We start from the raw sequence: 19,576 nt of genomic DNA on the forward strand, positions 1-19,576 counted from the left end.
GCCAATTATGTACATTTCGCAGCTCGAAAAAGTTGGCCAATGCGCAAGAATACGCAGTCATTAAAACGAATTTTTATATTTAAAACATGTAGCACGCAAATTGGAATTATTTAGATTCTTAATAACAAGATTTATGACTAAAAAATCACTACAAATAGCATACTGTTACTGAATGCAGTACTAATCTTTCTGGGAATTAAAAATCAAACTTAATGTGAAAAAACTGCCGTGAGGCACGCATTGTTTATCTGCCCTTTTCTTTAAGTGGGCGTGCGAAATCCCTGGCCAGCAATTAGGCAGTGAAAAACTCGTGTGACAAACACTTAATTTGCATAAAAATTACTATTTATATGGGCCGAATGATTTAGCACGAAGCAAATGCCCAAAGGCATAAATATTAATTCGTGGTGCAAACAATAAGCACACAATGCCGCACCAGAAAAGATTCGAGCGGCGTATAAATTGAATTAAGTGCGACAGCTGTAAAAATACACAAAACAAATAGTTTCGGGACAGGACCCACCCAGGGCGCAGGCGGCAATTAAGGTCCTGCCGCAACGAGCAGAAATTGCAGTGAGTGGAGGAGGAGCAGCAGGAGGAGGAGGAGGAGCTGCTGACCACAGGGATTGTTTGGCCAGGGCGTTAATTTGGCTGGCAAATGTCAAATGGCAAGAGCTCGGACACAAGGCGTCGTTAGCGCCCACGCCATGTGCTGCCGAATGGCGAATGGCGATATGTCCGGCGGTGTCCTGCCTTGACATGAAATTTTAATACCGCCTTTAAATTTAAGTAGCCTGTGGGGCTTTTTGCATTCGACTTGGCAGCGATTCAATTGGATTCCCGCCGACCGTCTCGTTTCTGTTATTTATATTTTTATATCCTTGGCAAGTGTATGTGTGTGTTCAGTTCGGGAGGCCAAATGCCGCTCGATAAATTTCCGTGGGTTCTCCATTTCGCCTGACTCGCATTTATTTATTTATTTTGAGGCCATTGCTTTGATTCTATTATGTTTGCCGTCGCCAGGTGGGCGGAAAGGAAATCAAAAAAGGGAAAATCTCCGCCGGACTTTGTTGGACTTTGGCGCATATGTAATATTTATATAATTTGAATAGAACTCGGAATGGCTATTTGCATACAGGGGGCATATTTCAATCAGGCCAAGACCAAGCGACATGTGCCAATATTTAATTCCTTACTTTTGTTTGCCCTCTCCTCGCTCCTTGTGTGCCTAATGATGACCCGACCCGACCCAACCCGAATGGCATGTCAACTTCTAGCAACTGCTGGCAATCAAGAGTTGCTGTTATTGTTGGCGAGTAGATTGTAAATTGTGTCAAGCGGCGCTAAGAATGCATTGCGTACTTTCGCTTTGTCCAGCTTGTTTGCCAAGCAATTTGGGCGCAAGATGCAATTGTTACACGTAGTTACCCTTTCGTTTCCCTTCGTATTTGTTTTCATTTTATTTTGGCATAATTTTAGCAACAAAGGCAAGGGCACACGCACACAGACACACTCGCAGAGAGCAAGTGCAAATAGTGCAAATGTCCTTGAAAGCGCCAACAACTTTGGCCCTGGCGAAAGTAGAGAAAAAATCCGAAATGGAGCGAGGAAGCGCTTGTACAGGTGGGGATTTCTAGGGCTTAACTAATGCGGTTATTACTCCGGCGTAGCCTACTTTTTTGGGCAGCCCATTGGCATATTGAACGATTTTTGGTCTAAGTCCCCGACCCTTCGCTCTATGAGCAACTCAATATGCATGACAGCGAAAATTGAATAAATTAATTCATAGAAAATTATAGAGATTTAACGCTGATTGGCGAGCGAGGAAATGAGAAGAGGAGTGGCAGTGACAGGGGGACAGGGGCACAGGCGTAAAGACAGGCAACAAGCCAGCACACACGTTTTCTGAATGCACAATTATTAAATAGGCTGACAAAAGGACAACAAGGGGGCGGGGCAGGAGGAGAAGTAGCAAATCCTCTAGAGCGGCCGACATCGTCGTTTCCACTCGTTTTGGCCACATCACATGTGCACATTTCGCTGAGAGAAGCATGGAGCGTCCTTTCGCACAGCTCTCTCGTATCGATCCGCAAAACGAGCAAAAGTCAACTGGAAACTGGAAAGCAACCACCAAAACGAACACATCCTGCCCCTTAAAATGCTCCACCTCCCCACCTCCCTCTCGACATTGGTGACAGTATTTCGCACACAGCAAGATGGTCAAAAAAAGCTCAGTGTACGAGTGCTGAAAGCGGACGAGCGCGGCGGAGGGACAGCCGCCAGCTCGAATGACTCAACATTTTGTGGTTATGCAGGAGCCACGTGCAAATTATTTTCATTGGAACGTAGGAACGTACGAAAAACAAAAAGAGTATCATATAGGCGAGATACAAAGAACAACACGAAGGTGGTCCAAACTCGTCAATGTCAATTGATAGTGAAAGGACTTGCGGGGCAAAGGGAGAACGGCGGGCCGCTGAAAAGGCGTGACACATCACGGACTTGGGTTTCAAAGACAACAACGACGACGAAGACGACGACTACGACGACACCAGCTGTTGGCAGCTGGTTGGGAAAACGTGCCCCGGATTGACTTCCTGGCATCCAGCACACACTCACACAATTAAATATTAACGAGCTGAATTAAGTGAAAGACAACGTTAGTTGACTTTGGCTGATCTTCAGGATTAGCCTGCAACTTGTGGCATTAACGGGCCATCACATCGGGCTTAACTTGTCCAAAATATCAGCCGGATAATTGGAATTTACTTTCATTTATTTCCGTAAATGAAGGCTTAAACGGCAGTAACCATTGCTTACACTCTTGTGTGTTAAATGAAACTCAACGCAGATTGGGTGTGGAAGGCTTCCTAGAGATTGATGAAGTATCCAGAGGAAGCGAGAAGGACGAGGTCAAATGATACGGCGAGGTCGAAAAGAAATGGGGCAGTACTAACACTCATTTCAAGCGAAGCAGACCGAGAAACCAGTCGGTAGCTTGCTCCTTCCCGTTTTTTGACAGTTCAAGGAATTTCTTTTGGTCAACAAAATTAGGACAAATAAATTGGTTTGGTACTTGCAGTCCGCCATACTAAGTAATACATATATGTCAGCTTAAAGAAGTTTTCTATGACTGAATGAGGAAACATTGTAAGACGATTCAAATAAAAATAATAATAAAATAACTCAAGGGAACTAATTTATTTTGTTTATGACAAACCCCTTTAGGGTTAAGGTACCTATTTAAATTTACAGAAGAACCCTAAATTTGAACAATGGCAAAACAGTCTCTTCCCAATTCCACGAATCATTTGAAAGCCATTTTGCCTTGCATTTTCAAATCGAAATGGCCAGCCATAAATGTTCAGGGAAAAAAGATCATTTCTTCAAATGGAAACGGAGCCATAAAGGATATATATGGGAGGGAAATTATCGGGCATTTGGATTCCAGTTTAAGCAATTATGTTCAGTCACGTGAGCGCGTGCGGAATGCAACGAAGAATGCAGGATAAGCGGAGTGTGTCAAAACAATGATGAATGTGCCGTAAGGGAGCAATTGCCAGGAGGGCACTTCGCTCCATAGGGCGAAATGTTAAAAGGTACAAATAGCAAGGTCACTTTGGCACGCCATGTCAGGTCGACTGAAGTCAGGATTTCGGAGTCACAGTCACGGAAGACTAGAAAGATGGGCCGAAGGATTACCCAGGGCGCAGTGTACGATTCACACTCACCTTTTGCCTGCTTCCTCGCCCTCGAGTCCTTCACCACCGGCGGCAGCTGCTGCCTCTGGATCCACGACGGAGGAGGCTGTGGGCTCCACGGATGTGGAAGCTGCTGGAGCGGCTGCGGGCGCATCTCCTGTGGGCGCGGGCACATCCTCATCGCCAGCGCCTCCTTTAACGGCGCCCACCAGCGAGGTGAATTGATTTGTTAGGCCCGAAAACATGTTGGCTCCTGCTCCTGCTGATTCTCTCAAGGATTGGTGGTGTGTCCTGACTGGGAAGACGTGCGCACGTTCAACGCTCTCTAGGTGCTCTGGCTCTCTCGGTTCTCACGGTCTTCCACTGCTCTCCCGCTCCTGGCGCTCCAACTTTTACTACACTGGGCAGGGGCAGAGATAGAATGTCCTGTAATGGGTTTTCCTTTCTTTCAGTGTTTCGTTCGCACCACAGAAGTTTCACTTTCAACGCTCGGCGTTATGTAAATTCTCGCATTTAACTTGCAATTTTTTTATTTGAATTTTGCACGCTGCAATTGGGTTGGCCAGATGGTCGAGATGGAAGGGAAAAGAATGGTTTTTATTGCTACTTGGCGAGGCGGTGGGGAAAATCAATAAAACGGACTGGGAATTGCGTGGCTATTGGGCACAATTACACGATAAATACTCTGCGATTCGATCGATTTTCCACATGGACACACGCCACGCTCGAGTTTCTTTTGTTTTTAGTTTATAGCTCTACTCGCTATTTGCACAACTAAAGTAATTTGAGTCGCAGCCAATTACCACTTGAGCTTTTCTCTGCCAACTAGATTTAGCTTTTCTTATTTTTTTTTCTCCTTGGTATTTCGTTCGTTGCCAGGAGACTTTTGGATTTTCGGCTGCCCACTTCGAAGGTCCTCTGAAAACTGACGGAGCAGCGGAATGTCGATGGCTCAAATACCGAGCTGGAGTGGCGTCTTTGCTCTCTTGGATTCGGATTCGGATTGCGACTCGATTCTCAGATTCTCTGATTCCGTTCAGATTCTTGTATGCGTGCGTTCGCTTTCTCCCTGGAAAAGTGGAGTCCACCCCCTCCTCCGCGTTGCTGGGGCAATGGTATTGCGATTTTCGTGGGTGGGAGACTTGTGCGCTGGAATGCGCATGTGTGTTTTGGCGTCGTTTTGCTGCTGCTGGCGCAATTAGACAAACAATTGACACGTCTGTGGAAACAACAACTGCGCACCAGTAATGAATATTTTCGGTTGGTTCTCGGCCAGTGCTGCCCATCGAACAGCTGACTGCCGTCGGTCGATAGCTGCGTACTCTATCGATATGCTGTTGCATCTCTAGCTTCCGCAACAGCTGACTGTAAAATTCAAATTTTCCAATTGCTTATTTTCCAAATCAGAAAGTTTATTGCAGCATTATTTTTATTTACATTCGTAGAACTTAATACAGCTAGATCAATGTAAAGAACTCTGCTGATGCTTAAAATATTTTTATTTTCACACCCCTACTAGCTAAATGCGTTTATCGAATTTTAGTTAGCTTTTATTTAAGGGTAAAATATTTATACCTAACCATCTGAGCAAGTCCGTGTTACTCTAAAAGAATTCCATTACATGTTTATGCCCGGTACACTGGGCCTCAGCTTACAATGTGATTACAGCTGACTTCTTGTTTGTAAATCTCTATTTACATCAACAGACTTTCTTTTTTTGTACTTAACACGTAGTTTTTAAATCAATTATCAGCTAAATAGTTCGATTGGAGGCAACATTGATACTCAGCGCCTCTGCCGCGCTCTGCTTTGGGACTCCTCCTCCGCCTCCTGCGCTGCTTCCGTCTTCGACGACCTCGGCTGCTCCTGGGCCTTTATCTCATGGTCCAGCCGCTCTTTCGCCCGGAAAACCTTTGACTGGATATAGAAGGAGCCGCCTTTGGAGCGTTCGTTCACTTGAAACAGATGCTCGTAGTTCTTGATTATGGCGTCAACGTTCTTGGGGTCATCTATATTCAGGATCTGCTTGGCTTCCTCCAGCGTCATGCCTGGAGGGATAAGTATTAGTACTGAGGTAGATAGGATAACTGTGACCAAGACCTACCTGTGCGCAGGTTGGACTCGGCGCTCTTGTCGCCCTGCTTGCCGCCACCAGCTCGTCGTGCCGCTTCTTGGGATGCGGCGATCTCCTGGCGCAGCGCCTTGGTGAAGGCTCTTCCCACTGCCTGGGCGCCCAACACGATAATCTGGGCGATATACTTGGCCATGGCGTCGGTTTCTTGTGCTCCCTGCTTTTCGTACGTAAATCTCCGGCACTCTATGTGTACAGCTCAATTTGGGGTCTCAAAAAACGTGTCGCTTAAATTACGCAACACCGTACTGGCTCTCAGTGTTCCAATCGTATTATTAAAAAGGCCTATTTCTAAAGACATGGGTACATAACATTTAAAACTTAATTTGAAATAGTTTCTTATAATTTTATTTAGCTACCAGGTGAATTTTAGCATTTACTCCAGATATTTACAAACTAGCAGGCGGCGAAAAGCAGGTGTAACAGCTGATTGGGTGGTGATGGTACACGGCTGTCATCGGTAGCTATCGATAGGTTTTCTTGAGTAACGAAATATTTTTAAAAACGAAATGGCCAAATGTTTTTAAGACGACTACTGTGCTATCGATAGCATCACTGCATTTGTCAGTTATCGTATTCAAAAATTCAAAATTCCCAGTTAAGCAAATGACTCAGGAACCCAACTGGAAAAAGGCCTACGACCATCTGGTGCGTGAGCACCAGAATGACCAGAATCGGGTGCAGCTGCTGCAGCGACAACTGCGGCACTTTCGGTCCAAGCGCGTGCGACTGCAGAATGAAATCGAGGAGGAGCGAAAGGGCATGAACGTTTGGATGAAGATGATGGAAAACTTGCACCGCAGAGTGGAGCGCTTTAAGAAGAACAAGCACCTACTCTCGCCCAAAAAGCACAAACAACTGCGCCGCATAATAGGAAAGCTGCCAATGAGCACCTTGGAGGAGCAGGTGCGTCTGATGGAAGTGTCGGAGCAGTTGGTGCCCAAGCCATGCCAGGACATACCTGCTCCTTCAAGGACCAATAGAGACCAGCTCACCAAGTACACAGTTCCGCATCGAAGAAAGAGCTGCGATCCCCAGATTCTATCCCCTGTGGACAAGCGGCTGGCCAGGATCAATGCCAATCTGAAAGCCCTGCAAGGAATCCACGCGCAGACCTCGTCCGTCATCGCTGATATACGCTCTCTGATGGCTACTATTAACTATCTGGAGCGGGGACACTGCACCAACATAAAGATCACTCCATTTGTGGATTCAGCGCGGGGCTCGAAACCGTCGTCCATAAAGGCCACCATCGAATTGGATCGGCTGCGCAGAACCAAGCACGGAACCCAATACACACGGGAACTGATGGACGTACGTCCTCCGTACATCCTTGACCATGTGCCGCAATTAAAACCCAACATTTTCGACGGTTTGGGGACAAAGGCGAAGAAAACAAAAGCTAAGCACTGAACCGAACCATTTCTGGTGGGGAAAATAATTTATTACTCCAAGAATTAGTCTACTTAGACATAGTCTAATGAACATGCTCTATGCTACGCTAGTCCTGTCCTGCGTCGGTTTCATATATACAATTTACAATAATCTTATTTAGCTCGGGCAAAGTCGTGGCAAGTTTACAGAGAACGATTTACGATTAAGATATGCTCTTTATATAAATAATATCCGAACCAAGAGATTCTCTGCTAAGCTCCCTTCCTTTTGAGTGGATCATCATTGAACTAAAACTCGAGGACTTGTATCCCAAAAGTCCTTGTGGTTGGTGCTAACATTTGCCTGGCACTTTTTTGTTTTCCAACAGTATTCTTTGCCCACAAATTCCCTTTATGTCTGTGCTCATATGGCCTGCCTCTGTGCTTTGTGGTGGCTCCCGCCAGTTATGGGGCATCCTAACAGAATCCCGGATTGGTGTGCTCGATGATGCAGCGCTTGCAGTACTTCTTGACCGCCCGGTAGCCCTCGATGGACACCGGACAGTCCTGAATATTCAGTTGCTGGAGTCCGCGGCAATAGTAAGCGATGCACTGCACCCCGCGGTCCGTGATCATGTCGCAGCTGCGCAGGCTGAGCTTCTTCAGGTTCGGACAGCTCTCGGCCAGAGCTCGAAGCCCCGCGTCGCTCACATCGCACTTCCCTATGTCCAAAGCGCGCAAACGTGGACAGGATCGCGCCAGGACCGTAATGGAGTCATCGCTGACGGCCTCACATCCTCGAGCGTTCAGATAGCGCAGCTTATAGCACCGCCTGGCAATCACCTTTAGGCCCGCATCCGAGACCCGTTCGCATTTGGCCACGGAAAGGTAGCGGAGCGCCGCTCCCAGCTTGGCCAACTCATACAATCCGAAGTCCGTGATGTTTAGGCAGTCGGACACACTGAGCTCCTTCAGCGAGACACAAAAACTGGGCACGAACTTGAGACCCGCGTCTATTTCATATGGGAATCAATATTATTCGTATGGTCTTATAAGCGTAATCCACTCCAGCTCACCTGTGACTTGTATGCAGCGCCGCAGGTAAAGGTAAACCAGCTGGGGGCAGTTCTTGACCACAATCTTCAGACCCATGTCATCGATGGCCATGCAGTCCGTGAGGTCCAGATACTGAAGCAGCAGGCGACGCGGTGGCTCCATGTGGGGATTAGGACTGATGCTGCTCACCTGGCTGCAGCCTGAGGAAAAAAAAAATTAAGAATTAATTATGCAAATAAACTAATCCCTTTATCAAGTGATTCTCTTTTTAATAAACATCATTTGGATAAATCTCGTCTTAAAAGATCCCAAATCCAATAAGCTATCCGTACTCACCCGTCACATCCAGATGCTGCAGGTTGCTGCACTTGGTCAGCGCCTCGACCAGCGCCTGATTGGAGATGCCCACGCAGGTCTGTAGCTGGAGGTGGGTCAGCTCGGGGCAGCGGCGCGTGAGGAGCTGCAGACCCTTGTCCGAGATGCGGCAGCCATCGGCGAGCATGACGCGCTCCACCTCCGGACAGGCGCCATTGCAGCTCTGGCCGCACAGCTGGCGGAAGATCATCTTCAGCGTCTTGTCGCCGTTCAAGTGCTCGCCCCGCAGCGAGATCACCTTCCACAGGATAGGTCGCCAGGCGAGATGCTCGAATCTCCGGCAGACCCGCGCCACGTTGCACAGCTCGCAGCTGTCCAGCCACGAGAAGATCCGAACCACGGCCTCGTCGGGCAAACGATCAAAGAGCGGACCGCAGCGGAAGGGTCCTTTGCGATTCCAGGGCGGCGGTCCAATGGCGGTGCCAGGCGCTGGTCCTCCTCCCAATCCATTGCTGGAGGCTCCACGTCGCGGCGTTGTGGCTGGCGTACTGCTAGCCATGATCCCCGCTCCACTGGCCGTGGTGGAATTGGTCACATTGCCTGCTCCGCCACTCGAATGGTGACCAGTGGGCGAGGGTGAGACCAGTGTGGCATAGCCCTGATCCAAGCTGGGCGAGAAGCGACCCAGATTGCACAGCCCGTCCGACAGGCTCTGGCCCTTGGAGTGCAGGTGGTTGGAGTTGGAGCTCCGGTTCAGCAGGTAGCGATCCGAACCACTCGTCTCGCTGGGACTGGAGGTGCGCGGGTGATGCAGGCGTTCTGGGAATATGACGAGTAAGGGTTAGTACATTTTTTCAGGACTTGGATTACGGTCCACCCACCTGGCAGTCGCTCGTTCCCGCTGCCGCTGCTGTAATCCTCCAGGTAGTAGCGTTCGTTTTGGAACTGACTCGCTTCGGCGCCCAAGGGAAGGGCTCTCAGGGCGTTGCCCAGATACAGTGACTCCATCTTCTTGTCCAGCAGGTACTGGGCTCCATTGCTGCCGCTGCCGCTGCCATTGCTGCTGAGTACAGTGGGCACACTGCAGCGGCCACCTTGGGCACGTCTCCGTCCTCCAGCTCCAGGTCCAGCTCCACCACTGCCACTTCCCGCTGCACCGCCACCCGCGTTATTGTCACTCGAATCCTCCGTGTCCGCACTGTTGCCGTGCATCCAACTGGGCCGCTGGGCTCCGAACTGCAGGACATGTTCCAGTGTCAGGAAGTTCCTCGGCTGGGGTACGGGAGCCACGTTCCTCGAGGCCGGAGCTGGTAGTTCGGGCGACTTCTTCGCATGCCTACCCACAGAAGCCGTGGAATGGGCTGCATAGCTGGTCTGCTGCTCGGCCGGTCGCGAGTGGCGGCCTCTCAGCTCGAAGGTGGCCGCCTTTTGCTGCACCATGTGGAGCACCGCTGCTGCTGCTGCCGTCGAGGATGCCGCCGCCTGGTCGCTGGGTGGCGTGGAGCTGCGCGAGGCCAGCGCTTCGGCCACCTCCAGGCCGGGATTGGATGACTTGCGGGACATCATCTTGTACGCCTGTGGATCCAGCGGACTGGAGCTCAGCGGATGCGGGTGGTGGTAGTGGTCGCGTACCGCATTGCTGTTGCGGCCCAATGAGGCAAGTGGACACTCCAGGTCGCTGCTGCGACGGTTGCTCGTCTTGTGCGACATGGTTGGTTCCTCTCCGGGTTGGATCCTTTGTCTATCAGCTAGAGGCCTCTAGAGTGGCACGAAGGTCTGCAACATGGTCGAATAGACAAATTAGGAATATTTTCAATAGTTTAAAAACAATTTTTTAAATGGGAAGACTCAAGCTGCATAAGAGTATGTCTAAGCATTAGGGGATAATTATCATCCTAAGATTAAGTAATTTAAAAACCGTTCAAGACTGCAAGCAGATGCTTGATTATTTCCCATTGATTTATAATCATTTTATTCCAAAGACTCCATCCAATCAAGACAATATGTGTGCCAGACGGCAAATGGAATTCAAATCTGCGATGGCAATGGTGAACACGGAATGCCTGGCGACTTGGATTTGTGTGTGTGGGTAGTCATTTGTGGGTCTGCATGCCATTCGCAATTATTAGAGAAAAAAGCAGCGATGGTGAGGCATAACTGGGAGTCATAAAATATATACGAGTATATACATTTCTGTGCCCACCACTCCTCCAAAACTTTGCTGCAGTTGACCTTTCAAATCCAGCCAAATCGACTCTTGTGGGTGAGTTGGGGATTGCTGGAATTATCGGTTGTCGGCAAACAAATCGTTCTGCGCACGTATATATTTTCACAATTAATAAGGGGATCGCCCACGCTCCGAACAAAAATCATTGCTTAGCTTTATATGTGAACAACGGGTATATCTTTTATTTGGCCACACGTATGCTGTCATTTCCATTCAGTCGCGCTCCAAGCTCCATTCATTGTTGTTGGTCCGGAACCAGTTTGTTGGGGCAGCGGCAGGGGAAGGTGGTTGGGGTATGGGGTATGGAGACCTGTGTATTTGGGATGAGGAAGAGGCTGCAGAGGCTGCGGAGGCGTGGGCTGGCTTGTGGCCATCCGCAATTTGGCCTAACCTTAAGACCTTAAATTAAGCCGAAAGTAACCCAATTCGGCAAGTTGGGAACAGGAACCAGAGATTTGGGCAGAAGCCATAACCATTCTGCGGCTAGGGGCTTTGCATAATTTACTCGCCCATCTGTGCTATCTCCTAATAGAAAACCATAAATTTACTTCAAATTTTCGTGGCATTTCTGGGTGGGGCAGCGTTTTTTTTTACGGGACACACCTACGGAAAAAGGGGCTGGGGTGGCATACTTTTGGGAAGAGTAAATCACAAGCTACTCACAAGTGGAGCTCCGCGCCCGGCTTTATTTTTATTGTAATCAAATTTGAAATTAATTTCGATTTCTTATTTTTGTGTTGTATCATTTTGTGGCCACGCCATAAATAAACACCAATAGGCTGGCAATAATAATAACGAGGCGCTCTAGCACATTTGCTGGAGCCACGGAAATATGTCTTGTCATTTGGCTTATGGCAGCTGATTAATCTTAGCATCTCCGTAACCGAAACCAAAACCGAAACCAAAATTCAAACCCCAGCCGAGAGCAAAGCTGAGAATCTAAATCTGAATCCGAGGTGAAGTGAAGTGGAGCCGCCGCCTGTCGCGTATGCCTCATATGGAATGTCGCTCAACTGGTTCGAAGGCCCAAACGAAAATCCCCGAAGAAAGAAAGGAAAATGCTCCAAGATCCAAGCACCAAGCACCAAGCTCCAAGCTCCATGCTCCAGAGATCACTTCACTCTGCTCCACTCAAGCCCAATTCAATCCACTCGAGGAGAGGCATTCGATTTTTTCCTAGACCATGGCCAGCCATTGCCATAATTCACAATAGTTGGACAACAAAAAATAATTAATAAAGCACGCTCGGTGTGTGGACAAAAGTGTCAAATGGTTCATTGGGCAACACAGCATGGAATTTGCATAAATTTACATGCAAATGTAATTCATTTTGTTTGTTTTACGCTTTGTCTTTCCACTGAAGGGCCTAAAATATCATTAGTAACACATTAAGTGTTGTATACAACGCACGAAGCTTGTAAAGTTCTTGTCTTCCAACACTTGGAACTCAGATTAGGATTTAAGCCTGCCCTAAGAAAGATTAGGAGAAAGTTTTTCTATAAATATAACATTTACCATGATTTTGTACATTTATCTACATTTTATCCAAATAAAACCTAATGCAACAGTCAATATATATTAATAATCCGGATTAGTTTCACATTTATTATAGAATTATTATTAACTGAGAATTTACGATGCGTTAAGCAATTTCGTTTTATTTTATTTAGACTAAATGAATATTATCTTTTGCCTATTTATAACCATTGCACTTAGGTGTCCTCAACATTAAATTTATATCCCGGATTACCTTCGTATCTGTCAAGTTGCTCAATCAATTGCTGCTCAATTAAGCCGCGTATATATTTTGCCAGTTTTATTGGTGAAATAAAAATTAAAAAGCCAGCAAAGGCCAGCGATCGGCGGACGTCCATTGGAAACTGGTCCAGCACTGTATCTGTATCTATCTCGATCTGTGTCTATGTTCCTATCTCCATCTTTACGTGCTTGTCCATATTTCCCTGTCCGACTCCGAGCCAAGCCTCTTCAAGTGAGCTCAACGAGCACATAAAATATGACAACAACAAGTACTAATTATTTAATATGCTTAATGAGCAAATGTCGCCATCGTGGTGCCCACGGTGCACTCGAACATGGCAAGACTACTTCGGCACAGTGGGGCGATTGTTAAAATAAGATAGATAGATATTCAATTAAACTGGGAACTGCACCATAATTCAAATAAATGTACGAGTAGTGGCCTTCACCTAAGACTTTTGCTAAGTGACTGAACTGAGTAGAGTTTCGATGGGCAGTCTTGTACCCTCCTTCTCATTATATGCAATGCCCATTTTATCACCTCCCTGATTACTTTATTTCCCCCCGGATACATTTATAAACCCCATCGGGCACACTGTGCGCTGTGTCAAACTAATAACTGCTATTTCCAGCGTTTGTGTGTGGCGACCGTTGTCTGCACATGGTTGAAATCTAACGCCGAGCAGCAAAAGCAACAGCAACAGCAACAACAGCAGCCACATCTTGGCGCCACGGACAGCGGGCACCTTTTGGCCTCCATGGCTTGGCATGCTGAGCGCCTGGCCCCAAGTCTTGGCCCAGAGCCATGTGCTCCACGGAGTGGCTGTGTGTGTGCGGCTACCGTTTTCCCCAGCAATTGCCGCTCTGTGGGTTGGCTTTTTGCATAGTGTCAATTTTGATTTAGCAAAACGTTGATGGTGCTGCTGCTTTTGTTGCTGCAGTTGGGTTGTCAGCGCACCCGCCAAACACCTCCTGGGCAAATAGACACCCACTGTGGAAATAGCCGGCGCTGCCTAGAAAGTGGGTGGCGCTGACAAGTTTTACAAAAAACAAGAATAACAATATATGCGCTAAAATTATATGAAATATTTCTTGCCAGCAAAAATGGGCGCAGCATCAACTTGATTTTCTCAGCGATTTCACACAAAATGCAATTAGCTCGACTTGCCTTAACTTATTTACTCGTAGTCTCATTTATTAGGTATTGTTCGATTCAAATCGTTGTTCCTTTCAAACACCAGTGGAGTTTCAAATTAATTGGCAGACACTTAGGCTAGGCAAATTTTGCGACAAAGAGCTTGGCTATTGAAGTTGTTGCCATTCCTCGCACCACCATAGAAGATGAACCTTTGGCACCGCTGCGATGTGGAGTTGTAGAACCAATTGCGCAGATAGGCCTTACCTCTGCCCACATCCAGTGGGTTAAGGCATCTGGGTTTGACTTAAATCGCATGGCAGATGAGTTTAATAGTTACTTCCCACTATATTTGAGGGTTATCCACACTTACTCGAAAGACTCTGCTGTAGACAGAGCACCAAAAGAACAAGGAGCCACAATATTTTGAACAGCATGGTAAAGAAATTAAAAGAAACTAAAAAGAATAAATAGCTATCGACGACTTTTATGCCACCAGCAATTGTTTTCGAGCTAGAGAGCAATATTAAATCAGGTGGTATACAACAAACTTAACTGTTTGTCTAATTATTGCCTATGATAACCAAATATTGTGTTAGTGTATATTATTCACTTTTTATTCTCCTTTTTAGGCATTTGTAAAAAATAAACAAAAACAGGTGTGAATGAAATATACAGTTACCGTGAAATGTAAACCTCAATACAAATTTAACTGCCTAATGAAAAACACCTCATAATGAATACATAGCTTAAAAATAGTTTAAAATTTAAATGCTGCCGGGTATTAATTTACAGACAATTTTGTTTGCATTGCCACCAGGTGGCAAAGTTATTTGCATTTCCATTTCCACTGCTACGTTTTCCGTAGAACCTAAATTTCCGACAGGCTCTCCTATTTCTTTCGTAGTACCAGCGAGTTTTCCAAAACGTTCCTTTTCCAGAACTTTTAGGCAAAAGACATAGAGCTCTATCTAAAACAACAGAATTTGATTACTTTAGCGTGTCTCAAATATATTTCGGACATGTACTTACAACTGCTCATATGAGGTGTAATAACTATCAAGATCAGACCGAGATATAGCCATTTTAATATCATTTTTGATGTGTGACTGAGTTGTAAGTTGACAAATGCACAAGGTACGAATATTAAACAGCTTTTATAGGTGAATTAATGAGCCAAATGACAGCCGCAATCTAAATACCCTATTAAATGCTTACCGCTCGTTTTGTATTAAACATTATTTGTATTCATAAGGTAATTAAATATCCCATTATGCGGACTTAACATCATTCTGAAACTGGCTTACCCACTTACTCCCTTTAAGAACTCCGAAATTTATTTATTTACTGCCATTCTGTGGCAATTAGGCGTTGCTTAAATATTTATTTCAACTCATTTAATTTGCCGCAACAATAGCTGAACTCGGTTAACCGTTCAGTTAAGTTAAATGAACCCGAATTCCGTGGCTTCTCGTGTTGCTGTTGTCTCTATGCAAATATGCGATGAAAAGAATTGAAAGTTGACACAGTTCACAAAGAATTTGAAATGTTTCGCCACGAGAAAGAGGGGAGAATGTGTTCGTATTATTAAATATGTATGGTATGTATGGGCGGCATTTTGGAATGGGCCATATTTTTGCCTATGCATGTATAAATAGGCACTCATTATCAAGGTTCCAGCTCAATAGGCCGTAGATGGGAAGCTGGAGAAAGAGATTGATCTGGTAGAAAGTATTGAATGGAACGAACGAAGATTCATTGTGGTCGTAGCGAAATTAATTAGAGCATTCGGCTTGATTTCGAGCTATGCGATATCGGCGGATATAGTGTTCCTTCCCCGCTAACTGTAAATTATTGGAATTTTGTATCAATTTGTAGATTCTGCAATCTCAATTACCTAGGCAAAAAACTTTCTCAGGAAGCTGCTCAGTGACTGTGGAAAAACTCGTTTAAATTTCCACTTGGCCATCGCTCATTTTTTGTTCAGCGCTGATTGATCTGATAGTGCAAAAAATGTTTAATATATATATATAAATTGATTTCTTGACGTCTACGCGTTATCCATTAAAATGGGACTTGCTTTTGAAGTTTTTCTGAAATTTCGGTAATGGTTTTGTGCCATTTCTTTCGTCATTATCTGTAACTAAAAATTTCACCCGAGCCATTAAGGAAGAACGCGCAGATTTCAGTCGAACTAATTAAACCGAATCTTATATAATGAACCGTGAACACAACAGTCGCGGCGATTGAAACATTGAGACTGTCATCAATCAAAGGCAGATTCTTGGCCAGCTTCTCATCCTCGACTCGAGCATAATTCAAATTCCAGGCGAACCAGTTCGTTGCCTGAGTCTTTTGTTCTGCGCCACAGCCCCGAAAATAACTTTTGGCAGTGACTGTGCCTTAAGCTGAAATTAAACAGCCAGCCCGGGCCAAATAAATCACAAAATGAGACCCAGAAACAAGGCGAGCTCATTGCAAATTACATGCTGTTCCAGGGGCAGCGCTGACTTTGACGGGGCCAGCACAATTGCGGACGTGAATGATGGCACCACGGCTAATCCCCAGATACCCAGATACCCAGATCCGAGATCCCCACTACCAAGATCCCCGAATTCGAAGCACATAAATCCAGGCCAAGTCAAAGACCAATAAAAATGTCGGGCAAATGCAAAAAAGCGACAAATGCTTGACGGACCAAATGTCAGAGTTAATTTATCTAAAAGCATTGCCCGACTTTTCGTTGCTAGACGGCTGCTAAACGAAGACGGAGATCGGATAATTTTAATTAAGACAAAATATTTGAAATTCTACACAAGACAACGAGGTCTCTCTAACAAGAAGCCAACAATTTGCCGCGCGCAATTTTTCAAATTACATTTCATTAAAGAGAGAGAGAGAGAGAGAGAGAGAGAGAGAGAAAGACAGAGAGAGAGAGATGGCCATGATCAAGTGATAAGTGCAAGAGAAAAGCACCGTTTTGTCCCCGACTCTTGGCCACTTTTCATTCGGAAATCGGAATCCGTCGAGAAGGAGAGCGAAACAGGTTATATCTGTGTGTGTGTGGAGGCCCGCATGGCCAAAAGCCCAAGTCTAAGCCAAAAGACGCCCGCATAGATCTATCTGCTCTATCTGCCTCTTTCCGCCATCTAATATGCTACACATAAATTGTTTAACAAATTTAATTTTAAAGTTCAGCCCGCAATGCCCTGCGACAGCGGCAACGGCAACAGCAACAGCAACAATTGAGGCAGCAACTATGTCAGTCACTCGGCAACATGGCCAACTAGCAAGTAGAAACAACATTCCAGATTCAGCTCCAGCTCCAGCCTCCCCCTGCGCACCTGCACCGTCGCCCCCTCCACTACCAGGCAATCGTCAAGCTCGTAACTAGCTGCAGCTACAAGTTGCCGTTTCTAATACAAAACTGTCGCTTGTGGCGTGAGAGACTGCAACTTCGACCACCGAGCTCTCTTGGCCACGATTCGCGGCAAGCTTTGGCTTTCAAGACAACAAAACAAGAAAAAACAACAGCAAAAAGAAAACGCCAAGAAAAATGAAAATAAAGGAAAAATAAATAATAAAAAATACGTCGCATTGCATTTTAGTATTTGCTGATTGCACTGTTGCAAGAGCTATGAAATCATACAAACAGACACATAAATACCCGCACTCACACAGCGCAGGGAGACATACAATAAAAGTTGCGGACAAGAAAGGAAAGTCGATTAGCCGGAGGAAAGCACCGAACTGGAAGTGCTCTTCAGATTAGAGGCTTAGGGATTCGATTATTCATAAGGAAAATGCACTACATTTCTACTAGTATTCTACTAACCAATAAATATAATTCGGCGTAAACAAATCTGTAAATATATTTGTATACCATTTTTTTAAAATTGTGCTGACAAACTCAATCTAAAAAAAAAATCCAAACCAGATAATATAAATGAGATGTCGAAGATTTGACCTAAGAATAATGTAAGGAAAAATGGTAATTGAATTTTAGTGAGTATAATATTGGAAAGCTACAGCAAAATTCCAAAACTCCCAAAGTAGTTGATGGATCCGCGCCAAGGCAGTTCGAAATATAAAAAAATAATAAATATAAAAAAAGAAACTGTTGAAAATCTCATGAAATCGGCGAGTGGCTTTTCCATGTCGGCAACTGCGATGGCGGCAGCCTTTTGGCTTGAAAGCTTTTTGGCTTTGATTGGGGCTGCGGGCCATGGCTGAATGCTGGACTGTTGGACTGTTGGATTGTTGGACCTCTGGATTGTGGATTGCATTGGCTCTCAAAGTGGCCAAGTGGCTAGCTGGCTGGGCTGTCATTGCGCAGCGCATATGTTGACATTTTTGTAGGAAATATTTGAAATTGCTGGTAAATGCGCGAGTAAGCGGGCGATCTTTGCCCGCTTTCGATTCGAATCGCCGCTGGCTGGGAAAGTGCGAGCCCGACACAAATGCCAAAATGTTGTGATATCAAATGTCCAATTTGTAATCATTTAACATGCTAAAATTACAAGGGAGAAGTCAGACATAATAAATTCGTCTGCTTGTTTCGGTTTCGGTTGGTTTCTGTTGGGTATATAGCATATACATATATGGTTTCCAGCTAACCGAACTACAGGGGCAAACCCTCGGGCACTTTGCTAATGATGTGAAGAGCCGAAAACATTTGGCCAACACGTGTGCCATAGCTGCGAACTCCCAACGTTGGGTAGAATTCTCTATGTATCTGTCTATCTGGGCATGGCGGAGTTCCAGGAAAAATATGAATATAGTTATTTTCGCGGGGGAAAAAGGAAAGTCGTTCGGCGTATAATTGCCGCGGGTATGCGTTTGTGTGAGGATGAAATTCAATCAGTTGGCCATAAACATATCCGTTGCAGCAACTCCTAGTTGAGTTAATGACCAGTCGAGAGATCCCGACTTCCTCTACGTGTATAATTTGCATGCAACCACCTCGCGGAGAGGGTGTATCTCCAGCTCCAGCTCCATCATCAGCTCCAGCACCATCCGCATCTGCATCTGCATCGGTGGTTGTATCGCGAACGAGTTATATGCCAAAGTGGTGCAGCAACAACAATAAATATATATCTCCAAAGGTGTGATTTTAATGTGACAACTTTTGCAACTGGTTTGGGTTTTGGTTTTGGTTTCGGTTTGGGGTCGAGAGTTTTCCTCTTGCGCGAGGTGTCACAGGGAATGGGCGTACGAATAATTCCATTACAATTTTACGATCGTGCAATATTAATAAAGAAAACTATGGAATATACTCGTATGCTTAACGAAGCCATACAGAAACGAAGAGAGTGACAGCGGGAGGGAGAGCGAAAGAGAGGGCCTGAAAACCTGAACCTCGAATTGCAATTTAATAAGTTGTGATCGCCCGTTCTACCTTGATGATTATACAGGTAACTCCGTTTGGGTTCTCATTTATGCATCGCATAGCACTTTGTTTATTTGGCAGTTTTTGCAGCTTCATTTAATTTCCATTTATTTTCTCTGTTATTCCACTCGCACACACTAGCGCACTCTTTTCTCTACTTTATTTTCATTGCAGGTCGCGTGAGAGTGTGTGCGTTTCGATCTTTCACTATGGCTCTTTGTGTTATCTTTTTTGCGCTCACTGACTCACGGCACCAACACTAGCGCAGACTCTCGTACACACATGCACACACACACACCCGTAGGACACGTAGGCACGCAACGCAGAGCGGCGCCTTGAGACCTTTTGATCCGCTTCTACGACACCGGGACACGCGGGCACCTGGATCCGTCTCCGTCGACAGGTAAATGGCAACTGAGTCCGCGTCGCAGCGCAGAGACTACAGAGTGTTGGCCATCGATCGCAGACTACGGCAGCAGCGAAGAGAGCGG

General features: G+C 45.8%; 5 protein-coding genes across 21 annotated transcripts in view; 1 reads left to right on the top strand and 4 right to left on the bottom strand.

The window, feature by feature from the left end:
* The window catches only part of LOC120453789 (synapse-associated protein of 47 kDa), a 30,641-nt gene extending 25,662 nt beyond the window's left edge, over positions 1-4,979 (bottom strand). For 10 of the 17 annotated variants that reach the window (XM_039638653.2, XM_039638651.2, XM_039638650.2 and 7 more), the window contains exon 1: positions 3,732-4,979. In XM_039638653.2, the coding sequence (XP_039494587.1) occupies positions 3,732-3,946 (215 nt within the window). In that variant the 5' untranslated portion in view covers positions 3,947-4,979. The remainder of the gene's footprint in view (positions 1-3,731) is intronic. The other 7 variants (XR_005616560.1, XR_005616559.2, XM_039638655.2 and 4 more) reach the window with 5 other exon arrangements.
* A 203-nt stretch (positions 4,980-5,182) lies between these two features.
* On the bottom strand, positions 5,183-6,326 carry LOC120451734 (mitochondrial import inner membrane translocase subunit Tim16). Its single transcript, XM_039635643.2, has 3 exons — positions 6,192-6,326; positions 5,806-6,123; positions 5,183-5,749 (listed from the first exon to the last, which is right to left on the bottom strand). The coding sequence occupies exons 2-3, from the start codon at positions 5,966-5,968 to the stop codon at positions 5,487-5,489; spliced, it is 426 nt and encodes a 141-aa protein (XP_039491577.1). The 5' UTR covers positions 5,969-6,123; positions 6,192-6,326; the 3' UTR covers positions 5,183-5,486.
* A 91-nt stretch (positions 6,327-6,417) lies between these two features.
* LOC120451733 lies at positions 6,418-7,261 on the top strand. Its single transcript, XM_039635642.2, has one exon. The coding sequence runs from the start codon at positions 6,439-6,441 to the stop codon at positions 7,243-7,245; it is 807 nt and encodes a 268-aa protein (XP_039491576.1). The 5' UTR covers positions 6,418-6,438; the 3' UTR covers positions 7,246-7,261.
* On the bottom strand, positions 7,255-19,507 carry LOC120451732 (F-box/LRR-repeat protein 7). Its single transcript, XM_039635641.2, has 5 exons — positions 19,095-19,507; positions 9,458-10,352; positions 8,598-9,395; positions 8,282-8,461; positions 7,255-8,218 (listed from the first exon to the last, which is right to left on the bottom strand). The coding sequence occupies exons 2-5, from the start codon at positions 10,284-10,286 to the stop codon at positions 7,683-7,685; spliced, it is 2,343 nt and encodes a 780-aa protein (XP_039491575.1). The 5' UTR covers positions 10,287-10,352; positions 19,095-19,507; the 3' UTR covers positions 7,255-7,682.
* Positions 13,682-14,158, bottom strand: LOC120451735 (kappaPI-actitoxin-Avd3b). The gene is made up of 2 exons (XM_039635644.1): positions 14,070-14,158; positions 13,682-14,002 (listed from the first exon to the last, which is right to left on the bottom strand). The coding sequence occupies exons 1-2, from the start codon at positions 14,131-14,133 to the stop codon at positions 13,830-13,832; spliced, it is 237 nt and encodes a 78-aa protein (XP_039491578.1). The 5' UTR covers positions 14,134-14,158; the 3' UTR covers positions 13,682-13,829.
* Positions 19,508-19,576: the final 69 nt, after the last annotated feature.

This window comes from Drosophila santomea, chromosome 3R (genome assembly GCF_016746245.2).
Source record: "Drosophila santomea strain STO CAGO 1482 chromosome 3R, Prin_Dsan_1.1, whole genome shotgun sequence".
NCBI classification, from domain to species: domain Eukaryota; kingdom Metazoa; phylum Arthropoda; class Insecta; order Diptera; family Drosophilidae; genus Drosophila; species Drosophila santomea.